This window comes from Corvus hawaiiensis, chromosome Z, assembly GCF_020740725.1.
Source record: "Corvus hawaiiensis isolate bCorHaw1 chromosome Z, bCorHaw1.pri.cur, whole genome shotgun sequence".
Lineage (NCBI taxonomy): Eukaryota > Metazoa > Chordata > Aves > Passeriformes > Corvidae > Corvus > Corvus hawaiiensis.
Window position 1 is genome coordinate 312,388 of NC_063255.1, and position 21,975 is coordinate 334,362.

Consider the following 21,975-nt stretch of genomic DNA (forward strand, 5'->3'; position numbering starts at 1 on the left):
TTTACCGCGCCCCCGGCAGCGGTCCCGCGGCTCCCGCCGGCCCGGCTCTGTCCCCCCGTGCCCGGCGCGCCTCTCGCCGCCCGTCCCACCGCGGTTTTCGGCAGTGCTGCCCCTGCCCCGGGGCTCCGGCCGCGGCGCTCGGTCCGGGCCGGCCCCGGCTGCAGCGGGGGCCGCCCCGCCCCGCCTCGGGGGCCCCGGATGGCATCGCCCGGCGCCGTCTGGGGCTGGGGCCGGGGCTGGGGCCGGGGCCTGCGGGGCGGGGCGGGGCGGCCGGCGGGGGCCGGGGGATGCCCTGCCTCCCCCTCCATGCCGAAGAGGCGCGGGGGCCTCGCCTTCCATCTCGCCTACCGCCCCCCTGCACTCCTCCCCCGCCCCAAGGAGGCCAGCCCGCCCGGCGACACCGTGCCAGACCTGCCCGCGCCGCCCGGGGGCCGGGTGAGACCGCAGCGCCGCGGCGGAGCCCCGGGCCAGCCGCCTCATGCACCCGCCCGGCGCCCCGCTCGCCATGGCCGAGGGCGCCTTCTCGCTGGCTGCCCCGGCGGCGCGGAGCCCCGGGGGGAACCCCTCGAGGCTGCACAGCATCGAGGCTATCCTGGGGTTCACCAAGGAAGACGGGCTGTTGGGCGCCTTCCCGCCCGACGGTAGCGCCAAGGAGGCGGACCGGCGGGGGCCCCGGCACTGCCTGCCCAAGATGCCCGGAGAGCCGCCGCCGGCCGAGCCCCAGGGCCGCGCCGAGCGCTTCCAAGGTGAGCGCTGTGGACGAACGCCAGGCATCGGGGGGCGGACGGGTGGGCGCCGCTCCCCCACGCCCTCGGGCGAGCCCCGCGGGGAGATCCCGCTGGTGACCCCCCTGTCTTTCCCTCGCAGAGCCGTACTGTCCCGGCAGCGCCAGCCCCGAGCTGCCCGCTGGCAGCAGCGGCGAGGGGAAGCCGTCGGACGAGGAACAGCCCAAGAAGAAGCACCGGCGAAACCGCACCACCTTTACCACGTACCAGCTTCACGAGTTGGAGCGTGCCTTTGAGAAGTCCCACTACCCCGACGTGTACAGCCGCGAGGAGCTGGCCATGAAGGTCAATCTGCCCGAGGTCCGCGTCCAGGTAACGCCCGGCCCCCGCGGCGGTCCGGCCCCTACGACCCCCCGTGCCGGGAGGCCGCACACGGCCCGGCCCGACGCGCCTCGGCGCAGCCCCGGGGTCCCGGCGGCCGGAGCAGCCCCGATGCGGCGCGCGGGCCCGTGACCGCAGCACGGCTCCGGCCACACTCGGCCCGGCCGGTGCGCTGCTGAGCGGCCACGCGAGGCCCCACTGGAGCGCGGGGTTCGGGGCCGATTTGCGTCCGGCAGCCGCGTCGTCGGTGCTGCTGCCCTCTGAATGGCGTGTCCCAGCCCGGGGCCGCTGAACCCGCTGTGTACCAGGGCGGTGGCGGTGGATGGGCGGGCCAGCTCCGCTGCGGGGCTGTTTTCCATTCAGCGCAGGGCTGTGAGTCGTGGGGGAACGCCCGAGCCCTCCAAATTCCCTTCTGCCCTAGCTCGGCAAGGCGTGTTTCCCTCGCTCTGTTTTGTGTGCACCGCTGCACCCAGGGGCGAGCCTCTGTCCACCGCCTGGGGCCTGGCTGATACAGCTCTGCTTGCAGGTTTGGTTTCAGAACAGACGGGCTAAGTGGAGGCGGCAGGAGAAACTGGAGGTGACCTCCATGAAGCTGCAGGACTCGCCCATCCTCTCGTTCAACCGCTCGCCACAGGCAACACCCATGGGTCCTCTGAGCAGCAGCCTGCCCCTGGAGACATGGCTCAGCCCACCAGTGCCCAGCAGCACAGCCCTGCAGACCCTGCCTGGCTTCGTGGCCTCACCACAGAGCCTGCCTGGCAGCTACACACCACCGCCCTTCCTGAACTCTCCAGCAGTGACCCACGCGCTGCAGCCCCTGGGGGCCATGGGGCCACCGCCGCCTTACCAGTGTGGGGCCACCTTTGTGGACAAGTTCCCTTTGGAAGAGGCAGACCCACGCAACACCAGCATTGCTGCCCTGAGGCTGAAGGCTAAGGAGCACATCCAGTCCATTGGCAAACCCTGGCAGACAATCTGAACTCCCTCTCAGCACCTGGGAGAAAGCCATGGGGAAGGCGCGTCCCAGAACGCCCGAGGGACACCCTTACCCTGCCTTGGCTGCCCCGGATGGCCAGGCACAGGAGGGCTATCCCTTGCACCAGCCTTTCCCCCCAGCCTTGACTGGCTTTTGTATTTTGTGGCCCTTTTAATTCCCTTTTCCACAAGCCCTGCAGAGTTGGGGGCCTGATCATAGCTTAGGAAAACCAATCTCTTTTGCTCTCCCTCCTTGGCTGGATGCTTTAGTTGCAATAAAAGCTGCAGTAGGGCAAAGAGCTGTGTAAGGTGGCTGGGAGCCCAGGATGCTGTACCTGGAGAGGCGGTTCTGCTTTTGCATCATTAAATGGCACCATCTGCATGGAGGCTGTGCATCGTGTTTCTTCACCCATATGGGCATCTCAGGCTGGACCCTCCGCTCTGTGTGATGCACAGAGGGGTAGGAGATGCCTGGCTGTGGGCTCTTCTCTGTCCTCCTTCAGCAGCAGAACCCTGCCCAAGCTGGCTGTGGCACTGGAGGCTGTATGCCCGGATGAGAGTGGGCACAGAGGGGCCGGAGCCCTGGCAGTCCTTGGGCCAGGCACACCACTCCCACAGCTGCCCTTGTGGAGCAGTGCCCAGCTCAGGTGGGCTTTGCAGGCTGGAGTCAGTGGCAGTCCTTGCTGCCTCTGCAGAGAGGGAGAATAGCAGGACCCCCAGGGCCCATGGCCCCTGCAGCCCCGCTGCCACAAGGGGAGACAGACGGTCACTGGCTGGGCACTGACACGCAGCTGGGGCCTGGCAGGCTCATCCTGCCCGCTCTGGCTGCCCAGCACAGCCCCTGGAGGCTGGCACAGAGCTGGGCCATGCCCGTTCCCCTGCCCACCCAGTGCCCATTGCCAGGCTGCCGAAACTAAAACTGCGGCTTCTTTATTTTTCATTATCTCCGTTACTGCCTGTAATGGGGCTGAGAAGCTGTAATGAAACACCCCTTCTCTTCTGCTGGGCATGGGGTGCTCTACACACTCAGGAGGTTGTGGCAATTAACGTTTCTCATTAGGGAAGAGAGAAGGATGCACAAGTGCCCTCATTGTGTCCTGGGGATGATTCAGTGCAGACTGGGAGACCTCTCCTTTCACCATTTCCCACTCGTTGTGGCCAGACAAAGGCTGGCATCTAATTATATTTTCACAATCTGTGCGTATCTTTTAAGAGTCCTGTCAGAAACAAGTATGTCAGCTTTGTTCAGCTTCACTTCAGAGAGCTTTTTAACCTTAGACAGCAGTTTCTAAACATCCCTTCACAGCCTTCTCCACAGCAGTCCCCATCTATTGTATGGAGAGCTTCTTTTACAGATAATAATAGGAATCCCTCTTGTTTTCAAATGCCTTTTCCTCTGTCCCCAGCCTCCCTGCAGATCCAACCTGCCTCTCTGGACCAGAGCACACACTATGTTCAGCACCCCTAGCTTCCCTTCCCTGAGCTGTGCTGGTCCAGGGCATGAAGGGAAGCCAAGTGAGTGGTACCCCCTGAATTTGGGGGGAATGAAGCCCTGCTGTGGGGGACCCTCCTGCTGGGATCTGGATTTGACAATTCTACAGTGTGTGCTTTTGTGGTGGTGCCCACCCTTCCCAGCACACAGCTCTTTGCTTCCTTGGCAAAGAGAGGAAGAGCTGCCAGGAAAAGAGTTGCTGTTGCTGTCAGGACCAGGGAGGTATTCTGCTAACCTCTAGTAAGGACACCTGAGTAAAAGAGGAGAACAAAAATCATATTGCTTCAGTTTTTAGGTCTTATTCTAGTGGTCCTTCCACAGGCGAGCTTTGCTTGCATCCCCCGTGATGCTGGAGTTGCAAGAAGGCATGTCTTTTCTGGTGGCTGCAAGAGAAGGATTCCTCTTGGTGTGCTTGAGAAGTGCCTGCATAGCCCAGCCTGTATCAGCAAGAGACACACACTAATGAGCGACTGCACAGGCTCTGCACACTCTTCCTTCTCAGGGTAGGAACAATCTCACTTGTCATTACTTGGCTGCGGTCCAGCTGTGGCTCTGAAGCTGAAAACCCCCCTGCAGGTGAGCACATTTAATCGCTGCCCAAAAGTTCTCACCTGTGCTTATTGCTCATGGCTAATAACCAGCTCCCCAAGATTTCAATAGTGCTTTTCCACATTTGGCATTACTACCCTCCTTCTCTCTTACCTACGATTCTTCTGTATCCTGTAAAGCCATGGGAAGAAGCCTCTGACTTCCTGATCAGCTGTCACCAGCGCTGACACTTGGTTACTCGAGATAGTCAAGGACTGGCAGCAGATAAAACCATAATGACAGAGCAGCAGAAGTAGCAGCTGAAGATATCTGCTCACTTTTAATAAGGTCCTGATCCAGCATCTGCAAACAAATAAAGAAAGATTATGGCAAGATATGGTGGTTGTTCTTTTATTGGCATATTAAACAGGTCTTTCTTATACCTTGTACATGTGAACCCTGTAGTGGATCGGCTGTGCACAGACATGTCCTCCAAGGAAAGCTGTGAGTTTATTGCTTAAAATGAATATTTTACCAGCTACACATAAGTGGGCAAATAAAGAGACAGAGGCATATGCAAACTCACATCTTTCTTCTACCCTGTCTAGTTTTCGGTGCTCCTACACTTTCAAATTGTCCCATTCCATTTTAAAAGCCCATTTGTTCATTTTGTTGTAAATATCTTCTCCTCCTTAATTGGGTGCTGAGTCTAATAATCCTGCCTCGGCTTGTTAACTGTACAATACCAGTCAGAGTTAATGACCCATTAGTGATTAATTCCTTAAACAGCATCTAATTGCTCACTGTAAAACCTTTTCTTAAAACTGGATTAAATCATCTAGATCCTTAACCACTTCTTTACTCTAACTTTGCTAAGGCTATTAGCATGGCCTTCTGAGTGGTCTGTTGCTTCTTTTACTTAAACTGTATTAGCAAGACAGTATTTTTAGTGTCCATACTTGACGTCTTTGCAACACCTGAAGTTCTAAGGAAGAATAATGCAGATTATTACAGACTGCCAGGGAATTAATAATTATGAGGAAAATGCCATGATGGAATTCGATCTCAAAAGTGTATTCTGGTCTCCCTTCCTTCCTATCTCTGCTCAAAATCCTGTCAGTATTCAAGAAAACTAACAGATACCTGAGCTCTTTGAGCCAAACAGAATTTGGACGTGAGGTTCAGGTCATTGGCTCCCTGGTGGAGCAGGACTGTCTCTGTGAGCAGAAGGGACCCTCAGTCCCTGCCGGATGGCTCGGAAGCTGTCATTCCCTCTGGAGCAGCAGGCTGGCTGTGGTGTGTGCTGCTGCCATGGCAGTTCACATCCTCTGTGACATGAAAACACACATTGCTCAGCCATAGCTTGAATTTCTGTTACTAGCTGCTGGAGTCGAGGGCAGCAGGAAGTTGTGCAGGAAGTTGAACGGTCTTGTTTCCTTCTGCCGTGGCTACATCTGACAGGCATTGCAATTACGGACATTCAGTTTCTTACTATTGAAATGTCTCAAGTAGCTGTTCAAAGCTCCTGGTTACATCTTTCCTCGTCTCTACGGACTTACTATGAAGTCCGACAGGCATTAATTCAAGGAGGTTCCCTTCAGCTACAGTGTTTCAGCTTCTCTCTTCTATGCAGTCAGCCTCCGCCTTTGTCACTGTTACAAACCTTGGGACTTCCTTCAGTAGTTTGTCTGCTACATTTTGCTAGCAAAATGCTAGCATAGGAGGAAACAGCGGAATAAAACAAACAAAAGAGAGCGAAACGAAAAGCTGGTTAAACCAGGACGTTGAGATTACGAGTTTCTCTGGTAGAATTAATACCGCGTCTCCTCTCTGAGCATCTCTTGTGTTCTGCCAAGGTATTATCAAAACTGTCTGACATTTGGCAGTCATCCGTGTGTCATATGACAATTCTGCCCCACTAAGATTGGAATTGCAGAGCCGGGCAGAGTGGTGCGACTAAGATACGGCAAACAGCCGCGGTCCCGGGGCTCACGCGGCGCCGGAGCGCACCGGGGCTCCCTGCACGGCCGGGGTCAGACGGTCCCGGGGCTCACCCGGCACCGGAGCGCACCGGCCTCCCTGCACGGCCGGGGCTCAGACGGTCCCGGAGCTCACCCGGCACCGGAGCGCACCGGGGTTCCCTGCACGGCCGGGGCTCAGACGGTCCGAGCTCAAGGGAGCGCAGCGGGGCTGCGACAGTCCGCGCTCCCCGGAGCGCTCCCCTCACGGCCTGGCCGAGGGCGCCGCCTGCCGGAGGCGGCGGGAGTGGGCGGTCGGGGCTCGTCCCGGGCCGAGTTCCGCCCCCGGGCACAGCGGAGCTGCCGCCAGCGGGCCGGGGCTGCGAGGACAGCGTCATCTCCCGGGCGCACACGGGGCACTGAGGCTCCCAACAGAGCGGCTGGAAGCGCAACACACGCCCGTTCCTGGGGAAGGCAGTGGCCCTTGCTACTGGCTTTGACACAGCCAATTTCATTGCTTATCTCAAATAAAAGCATAAACTCCACCTTTTTCTTGGTACTATTTATTGCGAATGTTGCAATGTCATGTAATTTCCAACTAAGAGATGAACTGATTCAATAGGTAAGTCATATAATTAATTGGAAGACCCTTCCATGACAATTATATATATATGTATACCAAAGCCACTCGAATGAGAAAATGCAACCTTGAAAATGAAGTAGAGGATTTAGTCCTTGCTGAACCATACAAGAATATGTGTATTTAAGTATTTTACACAAAGGAATTCTTGTGTACAGAAAAGAGACCTTGTTGATTATCTGATACAATCAAGTGTTTGTGAAATATAGTCTCTTACAGAAAGCATTCAATTTCTTCATGATTTAGAGACCTTCTTTCAGCTTGGAGTGCTCTCTTTCATATTCACAACTTGAAGCAGATAGTCCATCATCTAATAAAAAGAGAAACTCATTATTTACAGACCCATCCTGAAAAAAGTAATTCACTAAGTTAATAAACCTACTTTAAGTTAATAAGCCTAATAGATAACTGCTCTGTGCATTCACATAACAAATACATTCCTAATAACCCTTCCAAAACAGGCCCCATTTGTCTTGGTTAGTGTAATAACCAACTGCCAAAGTAGGAGGAAAGTCATTCTCCCAAATAATTCTGTTTGCCATCTCATTTATATCCTGTCTCATTAGTGTTAAAAAGCCAAGTCATAGAAATAAAGTAAAGTTTATTTTCCAACTTGCTTTTGCACTTAGTCCAACTTGCAGGAGAGATTTCCGTTCCCTTTTACTACATTAACTGTAATTTATTCACAGAATAAAGAGCAGGCAAGGTATTAACCGAAAACAAAATAACACAGGTGCACCATCTTAAGCTAGACTCTGAAAAGTACTGTGGTCACCTCTTCCATTTTTTGACTGTGTGTTACAGCCATTTCCCCACTCTGGGTGAGTCCTTTAGAAAGAATTCTTTTCTTCTTAAGAAATGTACAGTCCAGTGTGAGCATTAGTGGTGATGCACTGGATGATTTGTGCTAATAAGGAAGACCCTGAGGTACTTACCTGTATTTACTTCTAGCTTTGGGCCTTCCTGATCTTGAATTTAAAATTCAAGCTTTAAATAAAATCAGCTAAATTTGAAAGCATCCATGAAACAAAGTTCTTGGAGTCTGTTTGTTCCCAACCCAGCCAGTGTTTGCTGTGTGCAGCAGGTGGGACACAGGGCTGCAGACACAGACTCCTCGTGTTTGGCATCTCTGTGAGTGCATGGGAATTGCAGGCCTCAGAGGGCACGTGCTCCTGGGACAGCCACTGCAGCAGCTGTCAGCAGGGTTCGTTATTTACCTTCTTTTGGTCACATTTAGTACCTCAGTCCAACAGGCCACTGCATAGGGAACAGTAACTCGCTGCAAATCTGGTGTCTGGTTTCTCCTAGAACAAGTTTCTGTTCCAAACTCACATGAAATGTGCCTGGAAAAGTATTTCATGCCAAGGACAAATTTTTTGGATGTGCTGTGCCATCATCCTTAGCTTCCTGTACCTAGTAATCCTCTCCTCTGCATGGACACCTTCCACAGCTGTGGTACAGCCGCACCTTACCCCGAGGGGTTGTCTAACCAAAATCTGTGCACCTGAAACCCCTCACATCCTGACAAATCTAGACAATCAACCCCCAAAGGCCAGTTATGCTCTTATGTCACTGTGTTCATAAATGTCACAATCAGTATATCAGAGTTCTGCCTTTATAAATAAGACCTCTTTTATTCAAAATAACTTTTAAATGAAAAATAATTCTCATTATTTAAATGTTTAGGAAACTATCACAGCTCTCAAAAGAGTAAAGCACATTCCTTTTGATCTTCATGTTTTCTTCATCTTAAAGGAAGATCTCAGAAATACCTTAACTTCCAGGTGCTTTTTTGAAGCCAAGGGGAAAACAGGGCATCATATCTTATCTAGGCTGCGTAATATCAGGTATTTGTGTCCAACAGCAGGAAAGTACAGCTACAGCTACTTTCATTAGATTTTACTTCAGGGTGGAGACAAAGATGCTGTTGAATGATGGAAATCAAAGGTTCTATGGCCAAATGAGGCTCTGCAAGTAGTCCTCTATCTTAGTCACAGGAAAAACATGAGGTTTTTACTAATCCTTGCAGAAATCTGGATGCTTAAGCCAATAACCTTATTATTCCATAAGGATGTTCGATGTCTGACCACAAAAATGTGGACGTTAATTTATAGTGAAAGTACACACATATGGATATGATTCAACTTACCGGAGGCAACTTCCAGCCTTCCTAAGTAGGATTTATTGACAGATACTTTTTGGAAGTCAGAACATTTCCCTCTTTACATTAAATACTGGAATTTGTTCATTTAATTTGATTACAAAGCTGCACACTGCAGAGCTGAAGATGGAATAAATAGTTTTAGATGGTACTAATAGTTACTATGATGCGTCACTATCATAACACCACAGCCAAAAAGAAATGTATATCACTGGCGTGAGAGACTTAAATCACAGCTTACTTTAAAGAGTGAACTTTTATCCACATTCAAATAAAAGCTTAAGTATTCACTGATTTGACTGCACCAGGATTTCAGGAAGGAAACTGGGCTTAAGTTAGCCCAGGAGTATTAATGACATCATACTGCAGTAGAATATGGGACAGGAAAAAAATCTTCCCATTGATGTCTTTAAGGGGGCGTACTAATCTTTTTACTCTATTTCATTGTCACCCAAAAGAATTCTGCAGCTTTATCACCATGACTGTGCCTGAGGCATTATAAGGAAAGGAGTTTTCTTGTGGATTCCGTGATTTACATTAGACTCCAATTACTTTCTGTTAAACCTGTTATCCTTCCCAGTGTGTTTTATAGGATTTCCTAAAAGAACAGGGATTAATCTGTTCCAAAGCCTTGTTGTCTTGTGAAGCAGCACTAGGAAGGATGGGATGTTGAGGGATGAGGGGGGCAGCTTATCAGTAGCCCCAGACTCATTTAGCAAACCCAGGAATGATCACAGCAGTAGCCAGCACCATGGGCTGGTGAAAAGGCAAAGGAGACAGGGACAAAGCTGGGACCAGAGAAAATTCTGCAGCGCTGTGGCTTTACCCAGCCCAAGGTGAAACATCCTGAACAGTGGTGGAGGGGGACAGTCGGTGTGATATGGTTCCTCCCGCCCTCACAGCTGTTTTTCACACTAGCTTGGCTTTGCTGGGCAATACGTGCTGCTGATGTGATCACCTAAGCATGAAGAAAAGAAAAGAATGGCCCAACCAAGCAGCTTGAAGGGAACCCAGACTCTAAAATCTGCTGAATGCATGCTGTGTTCATGCCCAGTAGCAAATGAAGTCATCAAAAATACAATTGGTGAGTGACAATCTGTAATCAAGAGCAGAGTCTTACTGTACTGAATGCCTAACACGTAAGGTGCATTTCTGCTGCTTTTCTGGACAATCCACAAGTTAGAGGAAGCTGATATGTTACTGTAAACCAAAAATTGAACACATGGAGTATCTTTACATGTTTTATGTTACTTACATGTTTCCAACTGCTATTGTCATCTGTCTCCCAGGTGCTCCTGGTATACCAGGGAAGCCCTCCTTTTAAAAAGTGAGCACTTTTATTTTCATTCCTTTCCAGCAGCCATAGCAAATATTTTGAGATTTCTTCCCACTGCAGATACTCTTCCAGCTGCTTGATATTGTCAGGTAATGCTGAAAACGGTGTCTTGTTTTCTTCTTCAAAACCATAAGGATAATCTCCAGTGCTCTTTTTCCCCATTAAATGTCCTGTAAGAACAATTGAAGTAGCACAAAATTAACCGAAACGGGTAAAGATTGGATTATTCAAACATCGGCTGGACTTTGCTACTGACGAAGGTGCGGGAAGGTGCAGGAAGGTGCGGGAAGGGAAGGGAAGGGAAGGGAAGGGAAGGGAAGGGAAGGGAAGGGAAGGGAAGGGAAGGGAAGAGGTAGATAATGTCAAACTGAAGCACTACTGGGACTGATGATTTTGTCAGTGTCACACTCAATTAATTTATTCTGTCTCTTGTGTTACATTGTCAGAGAAAACGTGGCTGAGAAGGGTCAGCGATAACCAAGCACTTTGCCTGGACATAGAGAGGCGCTTGGTAAGATTTGCTGGAATAAAAGCGGACGGAGAAGCTGGAGGTTTTAGACTTACCCTGCTTCGACACGCGACGCAGGAACCGTGCGTTCCAGTGCCTTTGTAGGAGTTAAACCGCACTTACCCACAGCCCAGTGGCTGCCGCGGGGGTAGACCTTGGTGAGTGCGGGGGTCCCGCCGGGCTGCAGGGGCGCCGCTCCGCCCTGCGCCGTCAGCAGCGCCAGCGCCAGCAGCGGCAGCGCCGCGGGCCGCCCGCCCCCCATCCTGCCCTGCTGCCGGTGCTGCCCCGAGCCGCGCTCCGCTCGGCTTCGGCTCCGGCTCCGAAGCGCTGCCGCCGCCGCCGCCGCCGCCGCCCCCCATTTATCTGGAGCCGGGCCCGGCGCGAGCGGAGCCCCCGCGCCTGACGCCTCCTCACAGGCCCGCTCTCCGCCCCCCCGGGCGCCCGCGGGGGGAGCTGAGGCGGTGCCGGCCCCGGGCGCTGCCCTGGGCGGGGGGAGCGTTCTCTCTCTCGGTTACCTCCGAAACACGGCCGCGTCCCACAAGTTCTTGTTCCCCCGGTCCGTTCGCCGGGGGTCGGGGCTGAGGGCGGCCCGGGACACCTCGGAACAGTGGTGCCGGCAGCGCCCGGGGCACCGAGAGCTCCTCAGAGGGCGGCAACAGCAGCGGCGGGGCCGCTGAGGGGACCCGAGAGCTGCAGGGTCGAGGTCACCCCCGCCCTGCGGGACCGCACCGTGCTGCCTTCGTTCGGCTGCACTTGGGGCAAAGGGTCTTGTTGTCCCTCACTGGAACAGAAAATCTTGTGCAAAGAGCTTATTTTAATTTCAAGTATCACCTACATTTCCTGTCACAAGCGACAGTAAAGTGGAAGCGCATTTACAGGACTTTCTGCTTTCCTTGCACAGGGACCCTGTAAACTTTTCAACACCCCGAGGCACCTGGAACTGGCCAACTTTGTAGTAAATGGATGAAAAGAATTCCAGCCTGAAGAGGCAGTGCAGGGAAAATACGCAGACAGCATAATATCCCTGGAAAGGCCGTGAAGTGGAACACTTAGTGGTTTCACTGGAGTGAAGGTGGGTGAGCAGCGATGGGATATGAGGTCCTGATGCGCCCTTTGTCACCCAGGAGAACAACAGGGGCAGGATGAGGCCACGTGTAATGAGTGCAGTTTATATGATGATTTTGCTGTCTAGAGAACTATGGCAGGAGGTGGGATACACAGCGAACAGAGCTGACTGTAAGGAACCTGCCAGCTCCTCCAGCTAGCCCCACATGACTGGAACTGAACTATCCCTACTGGAAGCTCCCACGAATGTGAATTAACATAATTTCCGGGCAAATGCTTGTACAATCCCTTTTGAAGTCAATTGTGTATCCTCCTGTATTGAGCTAAATTGTTCCCTTGTTTAGTCACAGTTTATTTCATCTTCTTTTACTGATTAATGTGAGTCATTCTTTTCTTTTGGTTATTAATTATGCATTCCTGCTTAATTCACAATAGTATTCTCACGCCTCAAGTTTCACTGTGCAGCCTGCAGTACAGCTACAGACACGTGCTCTGTGCTGAGTGACAGCTGATCAAATAAAATATTGCCATCCAGCAAAACTTCGAACTGTTTGGAGCAATCAAGGCAGGAAATTGAAAAATTCAGGAAACTGTCAATTTTCAGAAAACAAAACCAAAACCAACCAAACATGAATTCTTACTCAGTTCCTTGTTGCCCAGGAGTCCCAAATCTCTTTTACTGAAAACACCATGCAAACAAATAAACCTTTCTCATCTGTTGTATATGTACTCGGTCTGTATTATTTATTTACTTGTTCATAAGGATTTATTCTAATTCTTATTTTTATTACCCTTTTAAGAAAAAGAATAACTTGACAACATAGAGAAATATTATTCTGGACCCCCCCAAAACAGAAGAGGATCCAGATACAACCAAAGGATGTTACAAACTGTGAGTGACTCAACTCACTCAAGACAATCTTTCTCTTAAAGAAGAAACTTGCTAACATCAATTTGTGTTTGAACACAAAAAACCAGCTCTCTGTGTTTTAAAATACCTTTCCCCTGGTACATACATCCCATGGCAAAGCAAAATGTTGCAGTGCTCCATGGCAGGAAAACATTCACAGTTTTTAAATGCTGTTACTATGATAACACTCTTTAATCTGCTTCCTTTACATTTTAGACAAGCATCATTGTTCTATCAGCAATGCAGATCTGATGGCTATAAAAAGGGATAATATAAGAATGGTGTGCCTTTCATCATTTTCTCTGTACGGATCCTGGTGCTAGACACAGCCAAGATGTATGTACAGAACAAACACTGGTGGAAGACTATCTCCAATGTAATAACAGGCACAATCACTGAGGAATACTCTGTAAATGTTGAAGATGCTGAATAGACTAATCTCCAGAATTTCCAACCTGCACTCAGGGCAGGTGTTCTGCAAATAACCTGAACACTGACTCAGTGCAGCAACAGTTCCCTGAAGAACTGAAGACATTTCACAGAAAAGAGCTCCACAACTTTACAGAGGCTGAATAATATGAAATAATAACATTTATTTAATAAGTCCCAGTGTAAGATAGTTGATACTGTTTGCGCTGCATTTTGGGAAGCCCTGGATAGTTGAAGCTTAACCACAGTGATTGATTGCTCACTGCACATTTAATGTGTGCCAGGCTGCTGCGGCAGCCATCACAAGTTAGAGTTTATGATTTTTGTGGTGGAGGGGTTGAATAATTGGAGAATTCAAATGGGAAGCATTTATGGACATGCCTGTGGACCAGAAGAGCCTACAGAGACCATCCAGCCCAACAGCCTGAGCCCTTCCAGGCTGCCTAGAAAGCTCAAGGGCATTGTCCAAGTGCTGCTGGAATGCTGAGCCTGGGGCATCCACCTTCTCCCCAGGGAGGCTGTTCCAGGTCTGAGCACCCTCTCAGTATGGAAATGCTTCCTAACATCCACTCTGATCCCCCCCTGGCACAGCTCTGAGCCACTCCTGTGACTGGATCCCAGTGTCATATCTGCCAGCTGCAAAATGTCCAACTGCACTCTCCAAGTCAGAGCTGACTGTGCTCGCATTGGGGTAGGTGGACAGCATAAATCTGGATTTCAGCAATACCAAGAGAAGGAAAAAAATCTTACTGCACATACACTGTCTCCAAACAAGACATTATTTTTTCTTAACTGGGATGATACACGTCCAGGAAGACTGCATTAAGGATCCCAGCATTATTCTGCCATGCCATTTATTATACTCAGTTTTATTTCTACACAATTTGACACAAAATAAGTAATTTTCATAATACAGTTGGACATGAAAACCGCTTAGTAGGACACAAAAGAAGTAATATTACTTGAAGAAATTCAGCAGTTGTCTGCTGAGCATGAGCTGTTACAACAGAAAAGGTGTCATTATTGTATAATAAGAGTATTTTTGCAGAGGTAAGGGATTACAGAAGAAACAGAACTCCAGAGGAAAAAAGCATCATGCTGTTCCTTATCAAAGCTACAAAAACAAAGCCAGCAAGGAAAACAAGTTCTGCTTTGTTGAAGGTACAACACTGACATTTGAAGAGAAGAGAAAAATACCAAAATTCATAAAACACAGTTATCAGGTAAGTTTTTAAATGAAAAAATCAATTTTATGTTTAACACTACTCAGGTGTTATATGATAGGAGAGAATAATACATTCTCCAAACTGGCATAAGAGTTCTGGTTTCCCCTTCTTGGCAATATCCCTGAAGTGTACTACTGTGCTATTCATTCAGTAACTTACAAGTGTTATTAAAGCCCCAGAAAACCTTTTTGATAGGTTTGTTTAAGAGCTAGAACACAAAAGGCAGAATTGTCAACAGCCTGAATACCAGCAACACACACAGTCCCTAAAAATCAGGCCCCTAAAAATCAGGCCGTCTGGGCTTTTTTCCCTACCCCATGAAGGAGCAAGTTTCAAATTCAGGGAAAAAGCTCTGTGTCCCCACTGCTCAGCACCAAGGCAGAGTGAACCACAACCAGCCAACTTCCCTCAGGCGTAACTCTGACTAAACTCCTACAACTCACTACCTGTTCAGAGATTCTGCGTCCTTACAAGCACTCATCAAAACAGTTTGTATGGTGGAGAAAAGAGGGCACTGACAGATTAAAAATAACCCTCAAAACAAACAGGAGGGCGAAAGTGGGTTCAGATGCAGCAGCACTCAAGAAAAACCACCGTGGCATGGCAGGAGAGCCCTTGGCTGCTCCAGCATATGACAGTGTCCTCCAAACCAGTGCCAGGCTAGCTGAGAGCAGTCTGTAGAAGGTGGTAAATATGTAATTTTGTAATTAGCCAGCAGCCAACAGCTTCACTCATTAGGTGTAGTTTATTTAGACAAGACAAAAGCTTGCACAATTTTGTAACCGTATACAGAAATGAAACCATCTGAAATATATTAGTTTTTTCTCCCCTGTATATTTCCCTTTGTTCTTGTGTTTAGGATTCCCGTTTCAGTAGTACATATGCTCCCATCACTGCCAGGAGAGCATACTGCAAAGAAACACAGAACACAGACTCGTTACAATTCCTCTCCACAGAGCTCTGAAAGCACAAACTCTTTAAAGGGTGCCCTCTCAAACATCACACCCTCCACAATTACAGAGCTCTGGTCCTACAGAATTGCAGGAAGATTTTAATGTGATCAAATCATTCATAACCAGGCATCACAACTGGATACACTTAACTCACAAAATTCTAATAAATGACATGTTTTCAACTCATTACAAACAACAAATTCTACTGCCCAAAAGTAAGGAAACCCAGCTCATTCTACATTAGGTACCAAACCACAGACACAAATTTATTAACATCTATACTTAGAAGCAAGGTTCTTACTGTCTGTCCTTGTTATTCTAGCAATTCGAGTATTCAAAATGTCGGTATACATACCTTAAATTTTGGGTAGTCATTCATTATTATAGTTACCATTCCTACATAGGGCAAAAACCTGTAATTGATAAAAGAGGTGAATGTAAAAATTAACCCTCAAATATTACACGGAAGTATTTTAATGTTGCTCAGTCTGGAATATTTCAGTGCAATCCCATCATTTACACCTGGGACTAATGCAGATCTGAATAGAAAGTAAAATTAATTAGTTTTCCTTAATCAAAGTTATCTGAGAAAATCTGAAGAGATTTCAGCTCAGCTGGAGAAGGGGACAAAGTCAAAAGCTCAAACCGTGCATAAAATTCCTGTGGAATACCAAAACAATTTCCTAGGAATTTCCAGCAATTACAAGGATAAGCTGGTTAATTTTGCATTTTCAGGTGAACTATTTCTTAAATGTCCTTTTTTTTCCCCACACTCCACATCAGTGGGAGGACTATAAGAAGCAACTTTTCCAGGTTTTCTTTTTAATAACAATTCTATTTAAGAAATTTTAAAAATACATCAGATCTAGTTTGTATCAACAGCAGAACTGATTTAAGAGCTAATTTTTCTATCTAATTACAAAGTACATTTTGCTTTACTTACCCTCTTGCTCTTCCAACAACATCTTTCTTCTCTAACCAATTCTGACCTTCTTTGTACAAGCCTCTATCATCAACTTCATTATTATCCCCTTTAGTCAGAAATTTGATGTTCCCATTTCCTCTAGAAGGCAGAGGTGATAAACTAAATAGCACATAATTTAAAAATCTCAATTAACATCTACAAAGCAAATGAGGATGAAAAGTGCTACAAGATTAGATAACAATGTTTGCTTTCAGCCCTGCTTATTGAACAAGCACCATTAAATCATTAACATTACAGACATTACTGACTTTATCTATCAACAGATATTAACAAGAAACATTTTTTACAGCACTCCTAGGTTGTTGTTTGATGTAAGCAATTACGCAAGGGACATGAAAGGGACATTGTCCATCCAGGCACTAAGCTTCCTCAACAAAAGCCCCGTGTGTTTATCTGTATCTTCAACAGAACACAAATTCAAATAAAGTTCTTAAGTTTACAGTCTTCAAATGAAATTTGCTCAAGTACTGATAACAAGAAATGAGGAGTTCTCATAAAGACAAATTAGATAATAAGAAGAAATAAAATAGATGATTCTTGGAAATTTTTAAAAAGCACGGAAGAACAGATATTACTCAAGAAATAAACACCTTCAGTTCATGGAGCAAATATGTCAATGCTTGCCACCTCCAGCATAGCTTTTCACTGTGCAGAACTGGGAGCAGAACTGTGGTTTGGAAGCAACTGTTTAGCAGAGTAGGCATCTGCAATCAAGGCCAAACCAAGCCCTCTCCCGGGTGCTTTTCAGCAAGAATTGTTGTGGGCAGTGTGGCCAAGAGACACAATAATAAGAAGAATCTCTTCTTTTATCCTGAGTCAAATTTGGAAAACTTCAGTTAGCAAAGCTCACACACCCGTCAGGCTGCACCCTGATTCTGAATCTCCACCTTCCATCAAAAATTTGCTCTTAAAATCAAAATCCTAACTGTACAACCATCAGCACAGAAGTGGACTCTGCTCCCATGCACATTCCTGCTGCCAGGATCCCTCCTGGGCACAGCTTTACCTGCTCCAACCCTGAGCAGTTTGGCTGAGGGAAAGGTCTCAGACCCTTGAGAAGTGTGGCACAGAACTGGGGACAGAAGTGGATCACATGCTACAACTGAGCTTTCTCTCACTGCTTATCCTCACTTGCCCTTCCCACACAGTAAACCACAATTAAACTGCCACTGAAAGCCATGGGGAAGGAAAGGAGCTTTACAAACAAGGAAAATGCCAAGTTGCATTACTTTTCATGTACTTTGATAACTCTGTGAACTATTGGAATGTCTCTGCCTTCAACTTTAAAAACAACTATTTCACCAGCTCGGATTGGGTCATCATGGAAATTTGTTAGGAACAGCAGGTCTCCCCTGTGAAAAGCTGGTTCCATGCTGCCACTACAAACAACAAGAAAGAGAGAGTTTGTTGGCATAAATGAAAGAAGCACCATGAAATCAAAGAACATTTAATTCTTACAGATAAACCCACAACTTTAACTGAGATCTGTAGCTTAACCTCTTCAGTAACATTGTTCAGACCTTTAACACAACCCAAATCCCAGAAAGCAATCTGCAGGAGTTCACCCATTAAGTGAAGGAACTTGGATTTTAAAAGGTCTCACACATTTACTGCTCCTATAAACCTCAGTGGAAACTGGGCCATGGCTACTGACAGTGTGGCCTTTGCCAGAGCCCAAAAACAGCTAGAACAAAGTAAGTGTTTGAGTCCTTCTTTAAATAAGTGAAATTTCAAATTCCAAATGTGTCCAAGGGGAAGGGGGAGGAGACAAAAGGCAAAACAGTACCTGGACTCGAAGCAGACAGCCTTTCCATCGACTCACCTGAGTACCACGACAATGGGGCTCTCACTGCCAGTGACCACGATCAGCCCTTTCCAGATCATTAGGGCAGAAGACACAATCATAGCAAAATTTAAGACTTGGTAATACAGCTGTGTGAAACAAGAAATTTGTTTTTTAAAGGTACTGTATTGTATTTAGAAGCACAACATAGACCTTCAACCCAAGTGCACCACAAATTCTAGGCTTTTATGCTAAAATCGTATTTCAACACAAGTTTGGTGGCATAGATTGCCATGCCATAATCCACCAAACTGCAGCATAAACCTGGGATCCTCTGTGTGCCTTAGTCTTGGGTTAATCCACTCCTGTGTGTCAGTGACAGAGGCAAATACTCTGATAAAGGCCTGTAAAGCTGGGGAAGCGACCTGGCAAACGATCAAACCTGACTCGGCCACACGGCCCTGACTCCCACCTGAGCTCAGAAATATCCTAGAGGGACATGTGGAACACCGGACTATCAGCAAAGGCTGACTTTTTGAGAGTGACTTTTGTTTAAAAAGAGGAGCTGTAGGAGACAAGAGGCGACAAAGGATCATTTCCTGCTGCAGTCATACTGGAATTTCTTATCTAGAAAATCACTGATTTGACTTTCTGCCCCCAAATTCTCCTGCTCCGCCAGCCCTTCCAGCAGCGGATGCGCCTTAGCCACACTCCTTCATTTTTTGTTCCTTTTCCCGGCAGCACACAGGTACAGTGGTGGAAAGAACCCTGCACGCTGGCGCTTGAAAACCCCGCTCCCCGGTGAGGGGTGAGAGCCGCGGGGGCTCCGGGCGCAGCCCCGGTACCTGCCGCTTGTTCATGCGCCGCAGGTCCCCGAACAGATCCATCGCGGCCCCACCGCGGATCCCGCCGCTCCTGGGCCAGCCAGAGCCGCGCCCCCAGCGCAGCACCCGGGACGACAGCGGGGCCCACGCTGTTCTCTGGGATCTGTAGTCTCCTTCCTCTCCCGTCCTGCTGACGCACAGAGGGCTTCCGCGGCCAGGTGAACTACAACTCCCAGATGTACCTTAGCGAAAGGTCCTGATGACGAGGCCCCTTGCTTCTTGGCTCTGGAGGTGCCTGAGCAGCTGGCTGTACGAAGGAACCGTCGGTGGGCGCTCAGACGCCCCGGCTCGGCGGGAAGACCCGCGCCCGCCCGAGAAGCATCGGGACGGCTGCACCGGTCTCCCGGATGGCGTGTTTTGGGTCAGGCGATTGCCGCGGGCATCCCGGGGCCGCCGCTGCGTGTGCGCAGCTCATTGGCGGGACGGGGAGGGCGGGGCGGGGGCGCGCGGGAGGCGCGCGCGGTGAGGGGCGGACGGGGGTGGCCAGCAGTGGCCGGCAGGGGGCGTTGTGCTGAGCGCGGGAACGGCGTGAGGGGCCGTGTACGCGGAGGGGTGTGAGGGCATCAAAGGAGGCACCGCAGTCTCCTCCTCAGCCGCTGTGAGCGGAATCATCTCATGGCAGCAGCTAGCGGTGACCTCAGTGTTTGCTCAGGGACCGCGACACGGCCTCGATCAGAGAAGAGCGCAGAGACCCAGAAAAGCCGCAGGCGTGTGTGGCACCCCCTCGGTGCCCTCTGCAGGCATGGCGGCCGGCAGGGATGGGCCGGGGCTGCTCAGAGCGTGCCTGGCAGTGTGTCAGACCCCCAGCAGCACAGGGAGACTTCACACACATTTCCAGTTCGTCACTGAATGGTTGCATGAGCCTGAAGCAGCAAGCAGCCGCACAGATACAGGTGACAGCCCAGAGCCTGATTTCCTGGGAATTAAATGGACCAAACCAAGTCAGGCATTCACCAAGTTTAGAATTAGCCCCTGAAGACTGAGAATGGGAGAACAGAGGACACATGGAAATGCTACTAAGATAAATGGAAACAAACAGTTTGTCTGACCGGAGCGGTGTTTTTGTAATTTGCCAGAAATTCATCAAGACTTTTCTGTTGGTGAACAGTTGGACTGACTAAGAGAGGCAGAACTGGCATTAGATCACATGGGAAGCTGTAATGCTCTCAGGAATGAACAGAAATGGCAAATTGGGAAGAAAGCTCCAAGGACACGAGCTAGGCATGATCTAGATAAGATCCATCACCTTCTCACCTGATTATTCTTCCAGTGACACCAGTATTCTTTTACTTACTGCACAGGAGTTCCTCTAAGTTTACGTGATTTCAGGTTAGTTCTCTGCTATCCTTTAAATACTCAGAGAAAAGCATTTGTTACTCTCCCCCTTCAGCAGATCCAGTATTCAGAAGTAATTACTTAGAGAGAAGGAAAATATACAAGACAAAACTCAAAGGGGGTGAAAAGATTCTGAATTTTCTTTGTGCAATTAAGAGTTTAATTATAAAGGTGTGTAACAAAGTTACATGTTCTATACGAGTGGGATCTGCCCACTGAAATGTTGGATTGACTCTCGCCCAGCAAAAGGTTTTCTGCAATTCCTCTGAGTAGGTTTTTCATACCATAGTACTTAGACAGATTTTTTTTTCAATAGAGGTTTTTGCCTTTGTGTACAAATCTGCTTGCCTTTATTTTTATAAAAAAAACCCTGAGAAAACAGAGATTGAAAATGGTGGTTGGGACAAATTTATCAGGCTGTACAATCAACATAAGGGAGACTAACAAATCTCAGTCTCTAAAAACCTCATTGAGCATACCAGTAATTTACACTAGGGTTCAGACCACTAACTCAGAGGCAATTAGAACCAATCTGAGAAAAACATCTTTGTTAAATTTGCTTTGCTATTGGAAGGAAATCTATGTTATTTCTGGTGGTTATAGCTGTACATTCCACTTTAGCTGTTAATTCCTTATATTAATGCAGGGTATCATATCTGCATCAATATGCAAAAAACCACGAGAAACCAGCTTTTCTTCCAGAACAGTGTGTATCACACCCAAATTTCTACTAAAGTAGAATAGACTTAATCCTTACCTTGTGTTTAATTATATAGTTGCATTTAACAGTAAATATTTGACACTTTTCTATTACCTGGTCACACAAGGAATGGCTGAACATAAATGATGAATTTTCATCCTAGACTAGAGTTGCACTGCTGCAACACACAGAACAAAGGCAAATGGCTGTGATAGAAGAATGATCTCTGAGTGTTCTTTTTGGGTAGTGCTTTAATTCACCAAACAGGCAGAAAATTATTCTTGCCTATTGTGAAGCAGGAATATCAATTTTGGAGCCAAAAGATAAGCCACTCAGCAGAGAGATGGCAGCAGCTGAGAGAACGTAAGTGACCAAGCCTGGTCAGTGTTAGAACAATTCCTTGCAGTCATGCCTGATGGAAAGACTTAAAAGTGGAAGTCCAGGTGATAAAATCTAATCCTGTAACAAGCGGAGGGAAGAAGCAGAGTTAGTGTATGGAGAATTTAGAAAAGCGAGAAGGCAGCTTTGTGTTGAGATCTGGGAGGATCAAAGCTGCTTATTTTTTTGTTCACATAGATGGGACTTTCTTTTGTCCAAGGCATGAACTCACAATTAATTCTGTGATTACGGTTTCTTTGCCTGTTGGTTTGACTGTGCTTGGTGTTTGATAGCTCAGAACACACTTGGACTCCCCCACTGTTTGTGGTGAAGCAAGAGAAACATATTAGGAAGCTCCCTTTTCCAGAGATGCTGGGAATCACCCACACCTCTGTTGGTGGCTTTGTTATTTTACCATCTGCATTATTTCAATTATTAAAGGTTACATGTATTTTGAAATCTTCCCCTATGCTGGATGTTTGACTTCAATATTTGTGCAGTAGATCTTCTGGAACTCTGCAGCTAGAAAATTATGCTAGCTTTTTAGTACACAGAAATTGTAGTTCTTGACATTCTGGCAGATTTGCCAGACCTTTGCAAACAGCCAGGCATTAGTGCTACCT

At 48.2% G+C, this 21,975-nt stretch overlaps 3 protein-coding genes across 5 annotated transcripts; 1 reads left to right on the forward strand and 2 right to left on the reverse strand.

Moving 5' to 3' along the window:
• Positions 1-300: 300 nt before the first annotated feature.
• RAX (retina and anterior neural fold homeobox) lies at positions 301-2,463 on the forward strand. Of its 2 annotated transcripts, none has more exons than XM_048291367.1 (3): positions 301-746; positions 868-1,085; positions 1,633-2,463. In XM_048291367.1, exons 1-3 carry the CDS (start codon positions 479-481, stop codon positions 2,083-2,085), a joined length of 939 nt encoding a protein of 312 aa, XP_048147324.1. In that variant the 5' UTR covers positions 301-478; the 3' UTR covers positions 2,086-2,463. The 2 variants fall into 2 exon arrangements, with proteins under 2 accessions (XP_048147324.1, XP_048147323.1); XM_048291366.1 differs by having other exon boundaries at positions 304-746; positions 868-1,097.
• A 4,143-nt stretch (positions 2,464-6,606) lies between these two features.
• On the reverse strand, positions 6,607-11,041 carry LOC125319795 (gastrin releasing peptide). The gene is made up of 3 exons (XM_048291370.1): positions 10,828-11,041; positions 10,116-10,366; positions 6,607-7,009 (listed from the first exon to the last, which is right to left on the reverse strand). The coding sequence occupies exons 1-3, from the start codon at positions 10,964-10,966 to the stop codon at positions 6,956-6,958; spliced, it is 444 nt and encodes a 147-aa protein (XP_048147327.1). The 5' UTR covers positions 10,967-11,041; the 3' UTR covers positions 6,607-6,955.
• Positions 11,042-15,060: 4,019 nt separating this feature from the next.
• SEC11C (SEC11 homolog C, signal peptidase complex subunit) lies at positions 15,061-19,080 on the reverse strand. 2 transcript variants are annotated; one of them, XM_048291368.1, is made up of 6 exons: positions 18,901-19,080; positions 18,095-18,204; positions 17,502-17,651; positions 16,231-16,371; positions 15,643-15,700; positions 15,061-15,243 (listed from the first exon to the last, which is right to left on the reverse strand). In XM_048291368.1, exons 1-6 carry the CDS (start codon positions 18,940-18,942, stop codon positions 15,190-15,192), a joined length of 555 nt encoding a protein of 184 aa, XP_048147325.1. In that variant the 5' UTR covers positions 18,943-19,080; the 3' UTR covers positions 15,061-15,189. The 2 variants fall into 2 exon arrangements, with proteins under 2 accessions (XP_048147325.1, XP_048147326.1); XM_048291369.1 differs by having other exon boundaries at positions 16,231-16,350; positions 18,901-19,079.
• Positions 19,081-21,975: the final 2,895 nt, after the last annotated feature.

Coding starts and splice junctions, on each gene's coding strand:
- RAX (XM_048291366.1), top strand. CDS start 479: ATGCACCCGCCCGGCGCCCCGCTCGCCATGGCCGAGGGCGCCTTCTCG. Junction 747..867: donor CCGCGCCGAGCGCTTCCAAG/GTGAGCGCTGTG, acceptor TTTCCCTCGCAG/AGCCGTACTGTCCCGGCAGC. Junction 1,098..1,632: donor TGCCCGAGGTCCGCGTCCAG/GTAACGCCCGGC, acceptor CTCTGCTTGCAG/GTTTGGTTTCAGAACAGACG.
- LOC125319795 (XM_048291370.1), bottom strand. CDS start 10,966: ATGGGGGGCGGGCGGCCCGCGGCGCTGCCGCTGCTGGCGCTGGCGCTG. Junction 10,367..10,827: donor CGGCAGCCACTGGGCTGTGG/GTAAGTGCGGTT, acceptor TTGTTCTTACAG/GACATTTAATGGGGAAAAAG. Junction 7,010..10,115: donor ACAATAGCAGTTGGAAACAT/GTAAGTAACATA, acceptor TCTTTTTATTAG/ATGATGGACTATCTGCTTCA.
- SEC11C (XM_048291368.1), bottom strand. CDS start 18,942: ATGGATCTGTTCGGGGACCTGCGGCGCATGAACAAGCGGCAG. Junction 16,372..17,501: donor GTTATCAAAGTACATGAAAA/GTAATGCAACTT, acceptor TGTGCTATTTAG/TTTATCACCTCTGCCTTCTA. Junction 15,244..15,642: donor ATGACTACCCAAAATTTAAG/GTATGTATACCG, acceptor GTTTCTTTGCAG/TATGCTCTCCTGGCAGTGAT.